The sequence below is a fragment of the Sceloporus undulatus genome, chromosome 1 (genome assembly GCF_019175285.1).
Source record: "Sceloporus undulatus isolate JIND9_A2432 ecotype Alabama chromosome 1, SceUnd_v1.1, whole genome shotgun sequence".
NCBI lineage: Eukaryota > Metazoa > Chordata > Lepidosauria > Squamata > Phrynosomatidae > Sceloporus > Sceloporus undulatus.
The window spans coordinates 169,031,880-169,050,011 of NC_056522.1; the positions used below are offsets into that span (position 1 = coordinate 169,031,880).

At 40.4% G+C, this 18,132-nt stretch overlaps 1 protein-coding gene across 1 annotated transcript in view; it reads left to right on the top strand.

Moving 5' to 3' along the window:
* COL6A1 (collagen type VI alpha 1 chain) overlaps positions 1-18,132 on the top strand; it is a 66,533-nt gene that overhangs the window by 18,439 nt on the left and 29,962 nt on the right. Inside the window, exons 9-19 of the mRNA XM_042445492.1 lie at positions 51-104; positions 5,089-5,133; positions 5,491-5,517; positions 6,389-6,415; positions 6,573-6,617; positions 7,082-7,135; positions 7,451-7,513; positions 9,828-9,890; positions 11,783-11,836; positions 11,932-11,967; positions 12,892-12,954. Coding sequence (XP_042301426.1) covers positions 51-104; positions 5,089-5,133; positions 5,491-5,517; positions 6,389-6,415; positions 6,573-6,617; positions 7,082-7,135; positions 7,451-7,513; positions 9,828-9,890; positions 11,783-11,836; positions 11,932-11,967; positions 12,892-12,954 — 531 coding nt within the window. The remainder of the gene's footprint in view (positions 1-50; positions 105-5,088; positions 5,134-5,490; positions 5,518-6,388; positions 6,416-6,572; positions 6,618-7,081; positions 7,136-7,450; positions 7,514-9,827; positions 9,891-11,782; positions 11,837-11,931; positions 11,968-12,891; positions 12,955-18,132) is intronic.

Sequence of the window (18,132 nt, forward strand, 5' to 3'; positions counted from 1 at the left end):
TAAATGTAAAATGGACATTGTCTCACATGTTTTCTGCTGCTTTGTTCCAGGGAGAAAGAGGAAAGCCTGGCCTGCCAGGAGAAAAAGGAGAAGCTGGAGAGCCTGTAAGTAAAAGGATGGTCTATATCTCTTTGATTTGGAAGCATTCAGATGAAATAAAACCTTCTTTACAATAAAAGATGTGATGCATTATTGTAAAACATTCTCTGGACACAGAAAGGCATATCTGACTGTTGGAAGGAGTGATTTAGAGGGGATCCATACTTTAGGCAACAAGCCTATTTGCTCTATTCCACATTTTACTTTATCAGTGAAAACTAACAGCAGAGACACAGCCAAGGACAGCTGTCTTCTCAATCTGCCTCACTCTGGACCACACTGAACTGATTGGATGCATTGTTTAATGCAAACAGGGGTGCTCCTCTCTCTATAGTCCCTGTGACCAGAACTTGGAAAAATTGCTTTTTCCCCCCCTTTTTTTGGACTATAGCTACCAGCACTTTCAAATTCAGGGACTCATATTTCTTATCTAAGCTTTCTGTTTGACTCATTAAGTGTACCTAGAGCTGGAGAACTACTATAACTATGAGATGAGCCTATACTACAACCAACACATTTTGTGTGCTTTCTTTTTGCTGCTAGTACATAGCATGATTGAACTCCTGAAATTTTGTTCCTTGAGTTGTTATGACCTATAACATTGTCCTGCCCACAATTTCTTTTTGACCTCTGGGGTCCTATATAATGCATGGAAGCAGCTGTGGTTTATTTTTATATTCCTGCCAGTCTCCAAACACCTTGGAAATGTTACAGGTCCCCCTTAAAGAAACTGACTCAAATCCAGTGTCAAAGTAGTGCTGTAATGCCAACAGAAAGGAACTTGTCCTCACTCCCCATTCTGCTGAGCAGATGGGGAGAGGAAACCACCATAGTCCTGATTTCACAGTTAAAGCAAATGTCCTCCACTGGATTCTGGATGTTGTACACCAGAAACTACAGCATTAACAGTAAGGGTATTAAATGCAAAGAATGCAGATTACACATTGCTAGTTACTTGGCTGGCTATTTGCAGTGAACAAGTAAAAGATGAATCCACAACCAGTGAACCAATTTAAACGATGAACAATTTGAGAGATGACCCTATATTTTCAGATGAGTTCTCAGGGCCCAAATCTGTTTTCAGTTCCTTTTGACAGGTTTATGCTACTATTGTGATGATACTGTGTACACTTTTACCCAGACTGCATAGCATTCATGAAGGAAGGAAAGGATTTCAGTATTTTTATCATCAAGAGAAGATGGCCACTGCCTCCCAGCAGCCTGTTTCTCCAGTGCTGGTCTTTGTGACGGGGCTGTGTTTGACTTAAAATGCTTTAGGGAGGTTGGCCTGCAAAATTTCCTGTGCTATAAAACAGGCAGTTTTGTCCGCCAGCCTTGATAGAGCATCTTTAGCTTGGAGAACTCCCCCAACCCCATCACATGAATGCCAACATCAGAGAAATAAGGTATTTGGATAGCAATTTTTTTTATGATATCAAAATAGCAAATCTGCCTTCCTTCCCTTGCAACTGCTGTGCCCGCATTGTACCTGCATAAGAAACCAATGGGATATTTTGTAGTTGTGACCAAAAAAGAACAGATGCTAAATCCAGTTGTTAGTCCCAGCTACAGTAGCTCCACTGAATCAATAAGAACTTGTTAAATCAAAACTTATGTAATTTCCATTGATTCTTAATTGAGATTAGCAGTTGTATTTAAGGCAGAATACTCAACTCTGGGCATTGAGAACTAATTCTGTGGGGGCATTCTGATAAGTCCGTATTTACATATATCTCCTAAATAAAATTTAAAAGCTGCTGGATAATACCAAAAACATGATGTGCCACCTAAACTGGTACCAATCTTAGAGAGAAGGGAAACCAGCTGGCAGTGGAAATATTGTTATGAGGCTAGGGATGTAGGCCACCACAAGATTTCAGGCTCCAGAATTTGAGTCCATCAGATCTTGGCTGGAACTTTCATGAGTTGTGATCACATCTTGTGACTTTGTGGAGTAATCAGGGCTGTGTAAGGCCTACTTGAAATGGCATAAACATTCTGTGCCAAGCCAGCCACTCGTTTTTCACATCAGCCCAGCCTTATGCTAGTCACTCCTCTAGGGGGGCTAGGAAGAGTGAAAACTGTGCAAGGGGGCTACTCTGGGACATCTCCTTTTCAGTTAGATTTGGTTCATATGTCAGTATCTCATTTTGTTGCTGCTGACATTAATGGCATTGCTTGTCACATGCTGGTAGATATGAAGATATTGGGGAGAAGGTAGATCCTCAGTTCACAGGATGGATAGCTGCTAAGGGATCTGATAATGAAACCAAGTAACCACTTTGTAGATTTGGACAGCTGTGTGAGCCTTTAACCCTGCTTCGCTGGACAATCCTTGGCACTGCAGAAATAGCAGCAGGGTCTTGGGCATGAGCTCAGGGTTCAGGGAATGGCCAGGTACAATTTGATTGGACTTTGACAAATGGGTTCTACAGAGAGGGGAAAGGATTTTAATTATATATTTTGCTGTTAAATAGTTGTGGTCAATCCACCTTCTTCTTCCTAAGTGAAACATTACCTTGTTACTGGATCTCATTGTTCAAAAGATGGTGGGTTGTTCTTTTTTAAATGGCTGCATGCAATTCTGCATAGTATACTATCCCCTGGATCTGTGAAACATTAATGGAGTCAAGACAATTGCTTAGCAACTACATTAAATGAGATACACATACCCTCCCACATTTCACAAATGAAAACTAGGACACATGTAGACAAGCAACATTAGAGTGTGGTCAAGATGGCAAAGGTTAATGAGAAAGATCATGCAAGCTAGAAGAGGCTGCAGCAGTTTGCTTTTGCCTGAGTTTACAGGGAAGGGCAAGACTCCACCCCTCCTCCCCTCTCCCCTCTTCTGAGTTAATTGAGTGCAGACTACTTTAGCACTTTTATTTAAAGTTTTATTTTTACCTGCATTGGATAGGGACTTTTTTGCACGTTGCACTCAGTTTGCAACAATCTAAGAAAGCCAAGGACAAAGGGGGAAAGTGAGAGGAAGAGAGAGAAACTGGGACATTTTAAAAATAGTGGGACAACAGAGGATTAATTGAAACTGTCAAATTGAGACATGTGTAACATGTGGATAAAGCAATACACTAGCTTTAACAACATGGTGTGTGTGTGTGTGTGTGTGTGCGTGTGCACGCACGCACACACACCTTCGTATCGCCTGTCAGTTTATGCTAACCCTATGGATTTCATAAGATTTTCTGAGGCAAGAAATACTTAGAGGTGGTTTTGCCAATTCCTCCCTCTGAAATATAGCCCACAGTACACAATATTCCTTAGGTTCCAAGATCAGACAGCATCTGATGCTGCTTGGGGTATTTAGGTCCATAAAAAAACAGGCATGGGGTCTTCCTTTTTTTCACTTCACTAGCTCCGTCACTCTGGTTTCCAGCCCTGTAGCATAAGTCTCTCTCTGTCTCTCTCTTTAGCTAGATGTCCTGTTGTGGGATGGGCTGAGCATAAAATAGCAGCAGCAGCATATATGCTATTCTTGGGTTTATCATCACATCCACCACTGTTTTACTTGCATTTTGGGATCTCCCCGTGAGAAACGACAAATAAGGCCATGTTACTTGGGTGTGCCTAGGATACAATTTGTTAAGAGGGTGGAGTAAACATATTTCCCCCTTTAAAAAAAACCTAGGTAACTTTATTTGGATTAGTGATGAATTTTCCCCACATCACCAACAGGGTGGTTACTCACCCTATTTGTGTTTAGTTTGGGAGCCCAGGAAACATTCACAGCAGATTTTTCCTTGAGTTTTATTTTTACCTGTGTTAGAGAGGGACTTTTTTTGTCCTTGAATTTTCATACTAGTCATAATGACAAAATGAACATTGCCCCTGACTGCCCCCTTCCAACCTTTCAAAGTTTTTATTTATGAATTAGAAACTCGGGGGATTGATATCTGCAGATGAGAAGTACATTTTCCCATTCGGAAAAGAATGAACTTGCTCCTCAAACAACCCAAGCGCCAGGCAATTAGAATTTTTAGGACTTGTTGATTACTGATTTTATTAGTGGTCTGCTGCTGCCACCACCATTTTATTTGTTTGTTTGTTTGTTTTATTCTGTTGGTTGGGATAGTTTTCTTCATTGTGCTTTATGTGAGTTGATGTTATTTTTATTATGTGTTACAGTTTTAACATTTTTGTTGGTTGCCCTATGGATCTTTGGATCAATAGGTGTGGTGCAAATATTTTAATATATAAACAATTAATAAAACATCTAGGTCTGAGGTGCTTCCAAACAGACAGTTGGAATGTGAAGTCCAAGGCTTTCTCTGAAGATGCCAGCCACAGATGCTGGCGAAATGTCATGAATAAACTCTTCTAGAACATGGCCACATAGCCCGAAAAACCTAAAAAAAAACTATAGACAGCTGGAATCATTGTGCAGTCATTCTGACCATGCAGCAGACTGAGCTGCAGTTCCACCCACCCCAGCTGTGGGGAAACAGGGGAAAGTTAAAATGGGAGACAGTGTTGTCTGCCATGCCCTCCCCATATGCACATACACATCCTGCAAAGGTCTATGAATGAGGCAGAGTGATTGTAGTATAAAAGCATTATTGGGAATAAGTATGGCTAAACCTAGACTACAAGGTATGACTTGGGGTGTGTGTGCATGTGTCCATGTCCGTGTGTAATTGTACATGTGTAAGATATGAACTGGATCCCAAAATAAAGTCGGATATAGTATTATGCCACAACTTAAACATGTTCAGTTAATCATCATTGCTGTTTTAAGCCCTGTTGCTTTAAATGGGTCTACTCTAACCATCTGGTTCCATGTCACATTGCATCAAACCATATTGCATATTTTGGATCCAACCTATATTACTGAGTGCAATTTTTCAAATTCTAACTAACCAGAGACTTCTGGCTGAAATAGTTTAGCTCACAAGTTGGGATAATGGCCCCATGTTTGATTACTTTCTGCAATGTTTTTTTTAAACTTTTGTTGTTTGTTCTTTATCCCAGGGAAAGCAAGGAGACCCAGGACCTGTTGGTTACCAAGGAATGAAGGTAGGCAAACACTCCTTTATAGCAAGGGGTGGGGAAAGTACAACCTGCAGCCCTCCCAGCCTCTTACTTCTCCAAGCCCCTGTTCCCAGCTCCCCATTTTAGTTCTGAGGTTGCTTCTCCTGGAGACCTCCAAGGGTGACAGATTAGAGCACCCCCAAATTTCCTCAAAAGGATAAAAAGCATCCACCAAAAAAGTCCGAACCATGTGTGACTTCCCTTTCCAATTTTCCTTGTGGTGGTGTAGCCACTGTGGATATGAAAACTGGCCACTGTCTCAGTTGGCCACCCCAGTTTATTGTTTAGCTTGAATTTCAACAATAAAATTACATTTATATTTTTTCTTGTTTTCCTTTTTAGGGAGAAAAAGGTGACCGAGGTGACAAGGTGAGTGGGGTATTGATCACAGTGTAATCCTACATAAAGCAAAGGAGGACATGTTGATCTGCAAGAAGCATTTCAGAATTCACGGCTAGGCAAAAGTTTTATTTGAAGAATAGAAAGTGTCCCAAACTAATGAGAAAGCTTGGGGGGGGGGAGTCCAGACCTCCAGAATTAAGTTGGATGAACTAAACTGGAATACAAGAAATAAGAGAAGTTGATATGATACTGAATCTATTATGTCTATCTACCTATCTATTGATAATCTTGGGATGGAATCATAGAGTTGGAATGGATTTCAAAGGTCATCTTGTCTAACCCCTTCACTGCCCTCTTCAAGAAGTCCACTCCTGTGAATCCCTATTACATAGCCATTCACCCTCTAATGAAAAACATGTAAGAATCATAGAATCATAGAGTTGGAAGAGACCACAAGGGCCATCCAGTCCAATCCCCTGCCATGCAGGAACTCTCAATCAAAGCATACCCGACAGAAAATAGAGTCCATTGTGTTTCAAGGGTCCATTGCCTGTTCCACTATTGAACAGACTATGCTGTAAGAGTTTTCATTTGCCATTTGTCAGAGCGAGAGTGACTAGATTACACTTCAGTTGGTAATCACTTTAGCAAGGACAATGGACAGGAACTAAAATATTTCTCTATCCATCTGTTCTATGGGGTACCCATCATATCCAACATGATGTAACCTTCCTTGCTTAAGCCTAGTCTAGTACCTGGATGGAAGACTTCTCTATGTCATGCAGTATAAATTAATAGCAATGGTTAATTTGTTTTGGCTAGGTGGTCTGTGGGGCCCTGATCAATAAGAGTCACTCCAAACTGTATGTTAATTTAAATCCTTTTCTTTCATCTCCAGGGGTCAAGAGGTGCCAAAGGAGCCAAGGTATGTCTTCAGGACATGGTTTTGTTTCTTGGGAAATGCCTCTTGCAAAGGTTTTGGTGGAAGATAATAGAAGCTGTTTTTAAGTGTGTGTGCGTGTGCGTGTGTGCGTGCGTGCATGTATTTATTTATTGATTGATTGAGTGATTTTCTTTTTCAGGGAGAGAAGGGCAAGCGTGGCATTGATGGCATTGATGGCAAGAAGGTATGGCTCGTACATATCTATGGAGGATTTCTCTTTAGGAAAGGAGAAAGACCAAACTCCAAAAAAAATTGTTGCAGTTAGGCCTGTGAACATTCATTTCAGAAAATTACCATGGAAGGTGTAATGGCAAGAGAAAGAATGAGGAGATCACCCAGTGCTCTAATGATGTGAAATAAATCTGCCTGATAATCCAACAACATAAGAGGAGCCCAGATATTTTCTGAGGAAATTGAGGGGGAAAGAAGCCCTCAGCTCCATGTATTATAGGCAGTTCCTTCCATTGTGTTTATTGAAAAATTTACTGAGACAATCTTATAGAGCTTCATCTATTATTTCTTCTGTGGATGCTACATTCCATGAAAGATCCTTGTAACATGCTATTAATTACATGAATAAGCAGACAGTAACAGTGACATTCATGAGGAAAAGGACATGTAGGATTAGTAACTTATTTTTCCTTTCAGGGAGAACAAGGATTTCATGGACTACCAGGTTGCAAAGGATCCCCAGGATTTGATGTACGTAGGTCCAACATATTACATATATATTTATCTTCCACACTTGTGTCGACAATGTGAACTGTGTCAGTCTGAACAGCATAAATTCACCTTGCATGGAGAAAGTGCAGGTAGGGTGGAGTGGAATACAGTATAATGAATTTTAAGCAGGCTTCTACATAGACTAGGATGCATACAAGAAATAGTTGTAAACCAGGAGCCTTTCCATGCCTTCTAAATGCCTGTTCAGCCTTGATGAGAATTACTGTAGTATTCATACAAGTTTATTTCATGTTTGTTTCCTACATAAACTGATCACAGCTTGGTTTTAAACAGGGCTTACAAGGACCACCTGGACCAAAGGGGGACCCTGGCCCTTATGGACCTAAAGGAGTAAAGGTGATCTGCTATTTCATTATCATAGTTGTATCTTCTGGTTAGGTGTAAATTCTATGCTGAAAATCAGAAGCTGAACATTAACATTTTTGCAGTAGAAGACCCAATTAAACAATCTTGTGGGATACCATATGTGCTCTATCAGGTCACTGTTCAATTTGGGCAGATATGAACAACATTAAGTGAACACATGACCTTCAGTTGCCTTTATGCAAAAATCAGACATGTTTCCCAGAAGAAGTGTGATCAAGATCATGGTACTGAAAAAACACCTCACTGCAGTGTGGTTTAGACTGCCAGGTTTTCAGCAGAGTATTATACCACTAGTCATCTAGATTTCCTAGTAATCTTTCTCAGGTTGCAATTAGAGGAGGGCAAGAAAGGAAATATCTGTTGCTATGAAGCTGTGAAGGCAACCTCAGACATCAATATTTTGGAAAGCCCCCATAGCTTTCCAGTTTTCCTCAATACAGGATATTTATATTTCAGTATTCAATAAAGAAGATTAATCTGCAAGATTTTAAATACCAAGATTCTCATTGCCCCAAATAGAAGAAAGGCTGCAAGGTCTCTTTTCTAGGAAATTACACTTTAAGATGAGAAAACTGGTCTCTGAGCTGAGAACAAGTGAATTGCTTAAAGATGGCTATAATATACATAAGAAATCCATGAAATGTGTAAAGAGGTTTAGGAAATAGTCATAGTCCACTGTGGCAACATTTCAGTTAACTCCTGATTGTATTTTTCTGATGCTCTGGATGATTTGGCAGGCTTACCTCTCTCTACAGGAGCCATTCTAAATGGAATTATTCTGCTCATGTTGGAAACAGGGCTGGGGAGTACTGGTGATGTTGGGGTTACTCCTTATTCATACTCCTACTTCTGTAAAAAAAATCTCTTACTCCTTTGATCCTTACTTCTACTCCTACTCCCCAGTTGGAACATGGATTTTCCGAGTTCAGTCTTCAGTGGAATTGTAGTTGATTTTGAAAGTAATGTACCAGAATCTATGGCTGGGTATTCACAGGTTTTGGCCTTGATAGCCTAGAATGCATGAATAACATTATATTTTGATGTTACTGTCAATGGACCTTTGAAGCTAGTCCCCCAGGGTCTGTTTTTGTTCGTTGTTTTTTTTTTCACTTTTGAAACTTTCCTTCCTTCTTTCCTTCCTTCCTTCCTTTTGGTCTCATGGGGCAGAAGTAGAGCCACTCATACAAAATTGAGAAATCTGAGATTTCAGCATAGTTATGACTGGACAGCACCATCTAACCACCCAAAAAGTAGCAAGAAAGGCAAAGTTCCTGCTCTTTCTAATTAGAATCTCATTTCATGTAGAAATTTTGATTTCAGAGACGTTTGAAAGTGCAATGCCTCTGCCTGCAATTCAAAGGAAGACAAGGTTTCTCCATAAAATTTAGTGCTGCCTGGATCTGAGCTGACAGTGAGTCTGACAGAACCATTTCAGTGGATTGTTGAAATCAAAACAGTTCTTACCTGTGGGATTTAACCACCCCAGACCAGTCTCAGTCTTTTAACATATATTATTAACAGATGATATTTGCAGCACAGAAAATGCTGTTTCTTGCACAGAATGATATTTTCTGCAGGAAAAATGCTGGTTTTTATGTAGAAAACAGCATTTTTGTGTAATGTTACTCCTGAACTGCAAAAATTCTCACCTGTTCCAGAATATGTCACTTCAGAAACCTGTTTTTCAACCATTTTAAACATATATTTGAAAATACGTACTTTTCGTCACTACTTGGTGGCAGCAGAAAAGGCCTCTCCTTTGCCAGTGCTAGAAGGCTCAAAGATTGTAAAGTTTGCCTTATCCCATGCTCCTTAGGAATGTGTCAGGGCTTTGAGGTCTCTCCGTTAGTCCCATCTCTCCCAGAATCAAATGGACTTCCCTGCTTTTGGATTGTTCTATAAGATGCCAGGGATGCAGGAAGACTTAAGTTTGTTCCAAGAGGGATACAGGACTCTCAAAGTCTTATGTGACCTGACTTTAACTGTGAATAGAACTGATCCCTGCCTATATATTGAATGCAGATTCCTTCCAGTTTAGGGCCTAGTGTTTATAATTTCACTCCCCAAAAATGTATTGGACTCTGACTTTTCAGACGAAAGATATAATACAGAAAACAGCTTCATGATGATGTTTCTTTGCTGGAGGGAAATTAAAACATACCCATACGTAACAGTTTATACTTAAAGTGTAAACTATTTATTTTAGAATCCAGGATTATACTTTCTGATATATTTTCTGATGTTTTCCTTCATAATTCTTTTCTGTGTTGTGGTTTATTTCAAGGGAGAGCCTGGGGTTGATGGAAGACCAGGCAGGCGTGGAAATGTTGGAAACCCTGGAGAAAAGGTAACGCTGAAGATAATCTTTGGACAGTAGACCTATTTGAACAATGTCCCTTACGTAATTTCAGTGGCATGAGGTGGGAGAGACAGTGTGCTTGCTGACTCCAGCTTTGCTGGTTCCTCAGCATCTTGCAGATATTGAACAGGGAGCATCTGAAGCTGAGAGCCTACTTACATACGACAATATAATGATCTGATTGTTTAGGGCTCTAAATCCTTTGGGAAATCCCCATGCATACAACAGGTGCTCCACTTCAGCCTAACATGCATTCCTATATGCACACACCCATGTATGAAATCAGCTTTTCTAGGACACAAATGGGGAGGGGGGCCTTCAGTTCAGATGTGTTAAGGCAGGAGCAAACAATAGGTGATCCACGGGTCATTTTATTTATTTATTTATTTATTTATTTACTTATTTATTTATTTAAATGTTTATATTTACATCAAAAAGATCTCATGGCAGTGTACAAATAACATTAAAACAAGTTAAACAGTTTATACACTTGTCCCTCCATATTCACTAGGGTTAGGGGCACAAGACCCCCATGAATATGAAAAAGCCACAAATAACAAAAACACCATGTTTTTACCTGAGAGGACACCTCTCTAGGAATCTCTAGGTTCTTCAGTGCAACTCTGTGGTCAACGTCCGACAGACACTGACCAGAGAACTGCACTGGAGAAGCTACAATTGCCTAGTAGAGTATTCTCTTTAGGAGTCTCTAGGTCTTTCAGTGCAACTTTTAGTTACAGTTGACCACAGAGTTGCACTGGAGGACCCAGATATTCCTAGAGAGAACATATTCATCTAATCCATGAACAATCAAATCCGCAAATATCAAATCCGCAAACATGGAGGGTTGAGTGTACAATAAAAATAAATTAAACAAGCTGAAAACCTATTGAATGTCATAATGGATTAAAAACAGATTTTCAAGATTTTCAAGTTTTTGAAACTACGTACAACAGTATTTGAGATGAATTAATGAGACCCAAAGGCCTCAATGAACAGCCAAGCTTTCACTTGGTGCCTAACAGAAATAAGCGTTGGTGCTAACTGAGACTCCAAGGGGAGGACTTCCCACAGTTATGGTGCCATGGCTGAGAACTCTCTCTCCCATGCCCCGACAACTTGCTGTGTTGTTACTGTCTTCACTGGTGAGACACAGAGGAACTCAAACATTTTTAATAATAAAGTGACTCCCTACTACCAATAGCCAAAATAATACTGCTGAAATGAAGAAAGCTGGGGTAACCAGGACAGAAGTTGGAACGACTGAAAGTATTGCTCAGTACTGGTGTTCAGAATAAATTCTTCGACTCTGAGTTCTTTAATTTTAAGTTTTTGTGTTCTGTGCTTGGATGGATGTTGGGGTTCTAGTGGGAAAAAACAAAGTAGATACCATAAGCAGGAAAACTGCTCTTTCCAGAACTCAAGTAAATGTGTTCACTTGTTTAATACCTTTAATCTGATTGGCCTACAAAGGGATTGTTTTCTATAGAGGACACTGTGCTCTGTCTTTATGCCAAAATCGCAGTAGCCTTCACGTTTAGCTTTCCAGACAGATTATGATGGTTGGAAGGATCCCAGCATTACATTTTTTTCAAAAGCTTTATTCTTATGAAGAAACACTTGAAACAACAAAGCCATAAAAGATTAATAATCCCAGCACACCATTTCCCCCCCGAACTTCATCTTTGTAAAGCAAGATGGATTAGGATTTTGAATGGCAATAGCAAGGGGGAAACATCTTTTTTCTGGCAGTTATAGTTGTTTCTGCTGGGATCAACTCTGTCACGTGATTTACTTTGCAACTGATGAGCACCCAAAAACTTATTGTGGAATCCTTTGATTTTACTGTACTTATTTCTTTTCTCTGTGTGTTTGTTTAGGGTCCGTTGGGGGCGCCTGGAGCTCCTGGAGAGAAAGGAGAATTGGGAGATGAGGTACGTGGTTTTTTTTAAAAAAGGAGAGGGTAGGCTAAATAATCAGATCTGTGTATGTACAGCAAAGAGTTCTAACATATCTCCTTTTCTTGCAGGGAAATCCTGGACCAGATGGCCCCAGGGGAGAGAAGGTAGGGCTTGCTGTTTTCACTGTGTGGAAAATATGCCTTTTTATTATTTATTTATGAGGTATAGGCAGTGAGGGATCAAGGAACTGGTTTCAATTAACCGTCTGAAGAGCCAATGTAAGGAAGTGAGTGGGTTGAGACCTGTTGGACTGATTAAACATTGTGATAATGACTTGAATTGAATGCAGCTGCCTGAGATATGCTACATGGCAAAGGGCTCCCTCAGTGGGAAGAAGTGACACTCAAATCAACAAAAAATTTGTTCAAGGACATTGCCATCTCAGTCTTAATATGCAAAGGAGTCTTGTAGCATCTTTGAGACTAACTGAGAGAATATCCTAGACTAGTCTACTTGATTTATTGTTTGGCAACCAGGTGTTTGGAAGCTGGATCTTTTGTTTATTTACCCAGAAGTAAGCATCACTAAGATCAATAGGATTTACTCCTAAGTATTTATTTCTTTGTCATTAAAAGAAAAAAAAGAACCTTCAACAAAGGTTTCTAGGTTAATTAAGTTTTATATAAAAAAAACAATAATAAGCCATTGCATCAAAAGATAAAGTGCATTCATGAAACAAAATGTTTAGGCATGTGAGAATAGCTTTGCTTGTCTGTTACCTAGAAAGGTTTTCCACAGGAAGAAGATGTCACAAACAACCAAAAAGGAAAGGCATGGCAGCCTTTTAGAATTGGGGGAGACACAAAAGCTGGAGAACCAAGGCAACCGTTTCATGGGCTAGAGGACATGGACCCTTAAAAAGCAGATTTGAACACAAAAGGGCTGGATTTGGACCTGGAACCTCTGCTGTAATTGATGGCAGTTCTTCAGTCTTTATGTAGTGGAGGGAGAAACTTTGGCTGACAGATTCATAGCAGAGTCCAGCGTGTAAAATATTCCAAGATTGTGACCTGTTCCTTTCCACACAGGGCAGCAATGGAGAAAGGGGAGCACCGGGTACCCCTGGTAACCGCGGAACAAGAGGAGGCAAGGTAAAACACACAGATATATTTTAATTGTACTTTAATTGCTTGTTTCTGTACATTGCTCTCTCCTAAGCATGCATAGGGTTGGCTGGATCCATCTGAATTCAGTTGTTATGAAATTCACATTAGTCCAGTTAATAAAAATGGTAGGTCAGTTATTTCCCCTTTTTACAATATTGTGGATAGATGTTAATTCACACAAAACACTTTTTAAGAGTATTACCTATATGTCAATGGCATGGTCCAAGGGCTTCATGCCATACCCTGGAAATAATAGTAAACACAACACTGATTCCTTCTCTGGGAGAATTGGCAGTCCATTTTCAGTGCACAAGGCAGGAGACATGAATTTGGTTGGTGTGCAGATTTCAAAGAGGACCATGTTTCTGTCTATACATCAGTCTGGGAAGTGTGAATGAGGTGAGTCTGCTTTGGAAGGCACATTCATTGAATTCCTGAAGCATCCCTTTTTCTTGATTTTCTTGCTGAGGCAATGTTGTGTTCCTGAATGGAGTCCTCCAAAGGCCCTCTGTTGTAGGCCTTGGCTTTATATCACTGCTATAAATTATGTCACAATACCTTGTCCTGCTCTTGCTTCACAGCATGAGATAAGCATCATTCTAGGCACAGACACCTAATTCTAGTTCATTGTGTACAGTCTCCAGTACCACCCCAACATATTTCCTTCACTCAATCTGGTTGTGTATGCTGCACTGGAACAAAGTCCAAATACCGCTGTGGTTGTTGTGGTTACTAGTGTGAGCCCAAGAGCACCACATCCTCAGTAATCTTTTTGCCACTTGCCAGATATACCCCCCATACATATATGAGACTCTATAGCAGAGGCAAACAACTATGGAAGGCTAGGAGGGCAAATTGGTACCCCAGGAGACCATGGAAGGCTGCACCCACCCTCTGCACCCACATCTGCAAAAACTTTTTTTTTAAAAAAAATATTTTTGCTCCTAGACACCTTTGTTTTTAGGTCTTTCTGAGCAATTGCAATAGCTGCAAAACAATTAAACCCTGTGGGCACAATAATGGCACTTTGCCCACTCTTGCTCTGTGATAAGGTGAGAGCACTTGGATAAAAGGTAACGGTGTAGGTTATATGTTAGAAAACTCTTGGCTGAAAAGCCACATCACATGCAGAGTACCCTTAGGGACTCCGCTATACTCCAATCTGAGCTCTGCAGAAATATAACAGTAGTAGTCTAGGCCTATAGGTAAAGGTGACCAAGATCGTCTTCAACAACCAAGTGTCTTGTAGTTTATTGTGATCCAGGTTTCCGTGGAGTAGAGCCTAACTTAGGTGTGGTACAGACTGCCCCAAAGGGGCAGGTCTGTGGCACCCCTTTTAGCTCCAGGTTGGGAGCAGGGCAGCCTCACTGGCAGCCCTGTGGCCCCAATCCAGAATTTTATTTAAAGGCTTTGCAATTCTTACCTTGCCTTAAATCCTCTCTGTTTTTTGGTAACCATGTTAGGTTAGAATATCTGTGTGACTCATCTGGGGTGTTTCTGGATTGCATTCATATATTGGTGCTAAGCAAAGCAAGAACACTGTTCTTGCAGAGGAGAAGGTAGAATGTATCCTTTAAAGAGAGGGTTGAATTGCTCCATATGAACTAGGAGGGAGCTGGAAGAACATTTATATGTCTGTTCCAAGCTGAATCATTCAAGAGGCACATGAGTAGAACAGAATAACTAGTGAAGTCCATCTGTCCAAAATCAACATGGGCAGTGCCACACCTAATGCCAGGCAGATGGAAAAAATGTTCTGATGCCACTGAGAGTAGTTAGCACAGTCAAATTTTTAAAAGATCTTTATGAAACACAGTGCAACATAGTCACAGGTTTCCCAAAATTTGTCTGTTCAGTACCACCGATTGCTAAAAAAAATGGGCAGATCAGTCTCTTTTTCAATATTAATTTGCATGTTTAAAATGTGCCAAAATTTGTATTCAGGTATATAATTTTGAAAACATTTGCTCACAAATTGTGCCTTTATACATATAATCCATGACAAAGCAGTCCTTTTAAAATATATTTTATCTTAAAATATGCATTTCAAATTCATTCTGGTATATTTCTTGAACTGAAACTTCATCGTGAAATTGGAAGAGGTGATAAATCCAAGGATAATTATATTCCAACCTGCACATTAATCTGGAAAGTACAATAGCAAGTACAAAGGAGCCTTGCTTTACACGGGGATCAACAGAATGGAGCTTGTGCTCGCAGCAGTGTGCCATTCAGTGGATTGCAGCGAGTAAGCCATGGAGTGGGTGCACTGTATAACAACTGCAAGTACAGTTCTATATTGCTTATCAGTAAGTTAGCACTCCCTAAGCAGTTTGCAATATGCAAGCCAATTGCTCCCAACAAACTGAGTATTTATTTTGCCGACCTACAAAAGGATGGAAGGATGAGTGGACCTTGGAGCTCTCCTCTAGGATTGAACTTACAATGTTGCGGCTGTTAAGCTGCAGATGTGGTCAGTTTACATAAGAAGCTTTCACTACCATGAAAGTATGAAAAAATAATAAATAAAATAAAACTACAAAATTGAGTAAATACAGTATTCAAATAATATATCAAGCAAAGGGCAAAATATGTAAGAACATGTTAAGTGAATACAAAAGTGCCTATACAGTCTTCTGTCAGAACCATGCTTCCATTTTCTCTGTGTGTGCATGTGTGTTCACTTTGCCTATTGACTTATGGTGACCGCATTAGGCAAAGAATACACAGAGGTGGTTTTGCTAGCCTACAGCCCCTGGTATTTGTTGTTGGTATTCCATCCAAATACCAATCAGAGCTGAACCTGCTTAGCTTCCAAAATAAGACAGGATCATCAGCTGAGTTGTATTTAAAAATAGAGGAATGCACACATAATACTCTCAAAAGAAAAGGAGGGGCGGACATGTATATCTACAGGGTCAAATGGGAATGATGCCCCCATAATTCGCATCCTGATCCGCGTTATAGGCCAGTGGGAATGCCCCCCAAGCTTGAAGTGTAGAGAATCAGGTATAGGGCACAGTCAGGTGGAGGGCAAATTACTTCTTCAGTTCATTTTCATTTGTCATCCTGAAATTATGAAGAGTATTGCAAGCACAATGTATACTTAGAAATTGCCCCCATGTATTGAATATAACTTACTCCCAAGTAAATGTGCAGAGATGATACAAAGCCTTTGTTCTTCATAGGAAAGCTCAACTCCAAAGCTGTCTTGTTTCTCTCTGTGAGCTTAAATCTTTTAATACCTTTCTAGTTCATTATACATAAGGCTATGAAACACATTGTAGATAGAGGGCCAGAACAGACTACCCAAAAGGGGCAGATTGGGGCCGCCCCAGAGCCAATTGCCCCAGAGCTACAGCAAACACACACCATGGCCCCAATCTCCCTGACACCAGCCCAAATAGGAGCGGAAAAGATCTGCTCCTATTTGGACTGGTTTGGGGCCACCTTAGGTGGCCCCAACGCAACCTCAAGCTGGCTTCTGTGTGCTTCGGCTGTATGCAGTATATAACCATCACGCCCCCGGAAAAGCTTGAAGCCAGCCCCATGTGATCATGCTGGGTGGCTTCCGGGCAGCTTGGGGGCATGCAGCATCTAAAGGCCATAAACACCACACCCTCAAGTCACGTAGAAATCAGCATTTCAGGCTGGTTTCTCCCGGCCCTTAGTGATCCAATTTGTCTGATCAGTTGAGGGGCTGAGCTCTCCCAGCCTAGTCTGAGCCCCCTGCGACTCTCTTCTGGGGTCCATGGGCTTGCTTACAAGACATTCTGTGACAACAGAACTTCTGACTCAGTGGCAGTCGAAGTGGTGTGTCACTTCAGGCCTGCACTGAGGCATCACATGTCATTGAGGATCTTCAGAAATCTATGACCACAGAGGTGGAACAAAGAGAAAGGTGTTGTAGGTATCACTATGGTGATAAATTTTTGACCACACTCACAGCTTGTTAAGCATTTCTCACTGCCTTTACCAGGGCACACTGTGTAATCAAATACAATTAATCCTGGTTGCATTATAAATTTTTTTCAGTGGCAAGAATGGATTAGCTTGAAAGTGTGTGCTACCACTTTTGAAGCCAACTCAGAAATTAATAGTTGATTTGAGAACACTTTGACATTCCAGATTCAGGAAAATTCTTGAGAAATACAGCTTGGCAACCAAAACCAATTAAGAGGTTTTCAAGATAACACTTCTGAGTGAAAGAAGTTAGTGCTCATCCTTAGGGATTGGTTGTCCACGTAGCCTTAAACGGTGGGTGGTAGCTAGGTTATCATTTCTTTATCTTCTTAAGCCTCCATCAGTGTTTTCCATGAACGGTCAATTATTCCACATTTTCTCAACAGAAGATTGCAGTGTTGTCCTGTGCTTTGTACATGCCTGCAAGTCTGCTGAGAAATATGTTCCACAGAGATCAGTTCCACTGAGTGCACTCTCAAATATCTGGATGTAGGAAGCAACCTTAAAGACTCACCTCTTCTGTTCTTTTATAGTTTTGCTGTCACCTCTTGTCTTGCCTTAGTACATGCTAAATTCTTTGGAATAGTGTGTCTTACTTTCTGTGATTATTTAAGTTCTAGCTAAGAGGACTGTGTGGCCTGAAGGAACTTCCTGTCTTAACTGCAAACAGTTCTGCTACAGCAGGACTGGAACCCATATGAGCAGAAAAGGCCATAAATCTACGTTTTGTTGGGTGGGCATATTAGGAGGAAAGTTTACGTTTCATCTAAATTCACTGTTCCTGTTTACATCTCATGTTTTCACAAACAGCAATACAACTATAATTTAAGAGCCAGATGTGGGCAGATGTGCTATGGAAACAAATAGCAGAAGGGTGTCTTAAATGAACATTTTTGTAAATAGAACAGAAGAGGTCCATTTTCCAAGATATAAGGCACTTCTATAAGTGATTTTCTTCCAAATGCCATGCAGCCATTTTCACAAGGCTTGCAGGGAGTCTGCTGATGATGATCATCCAGCACTTGCTCATCTGATGTTTGTAATTCTCATCTCTGCTATGTCTAATTCTACATAAAATGGCTGATGTAAAAAAAAACCCAACATTGTTTAGTTCTGATTGCCTGACTTCCTCTCTCACAGGATTTCCTTAAAATGTTCTGCATTTATACCAATTATTATTACTTATTCTTATTATTATTA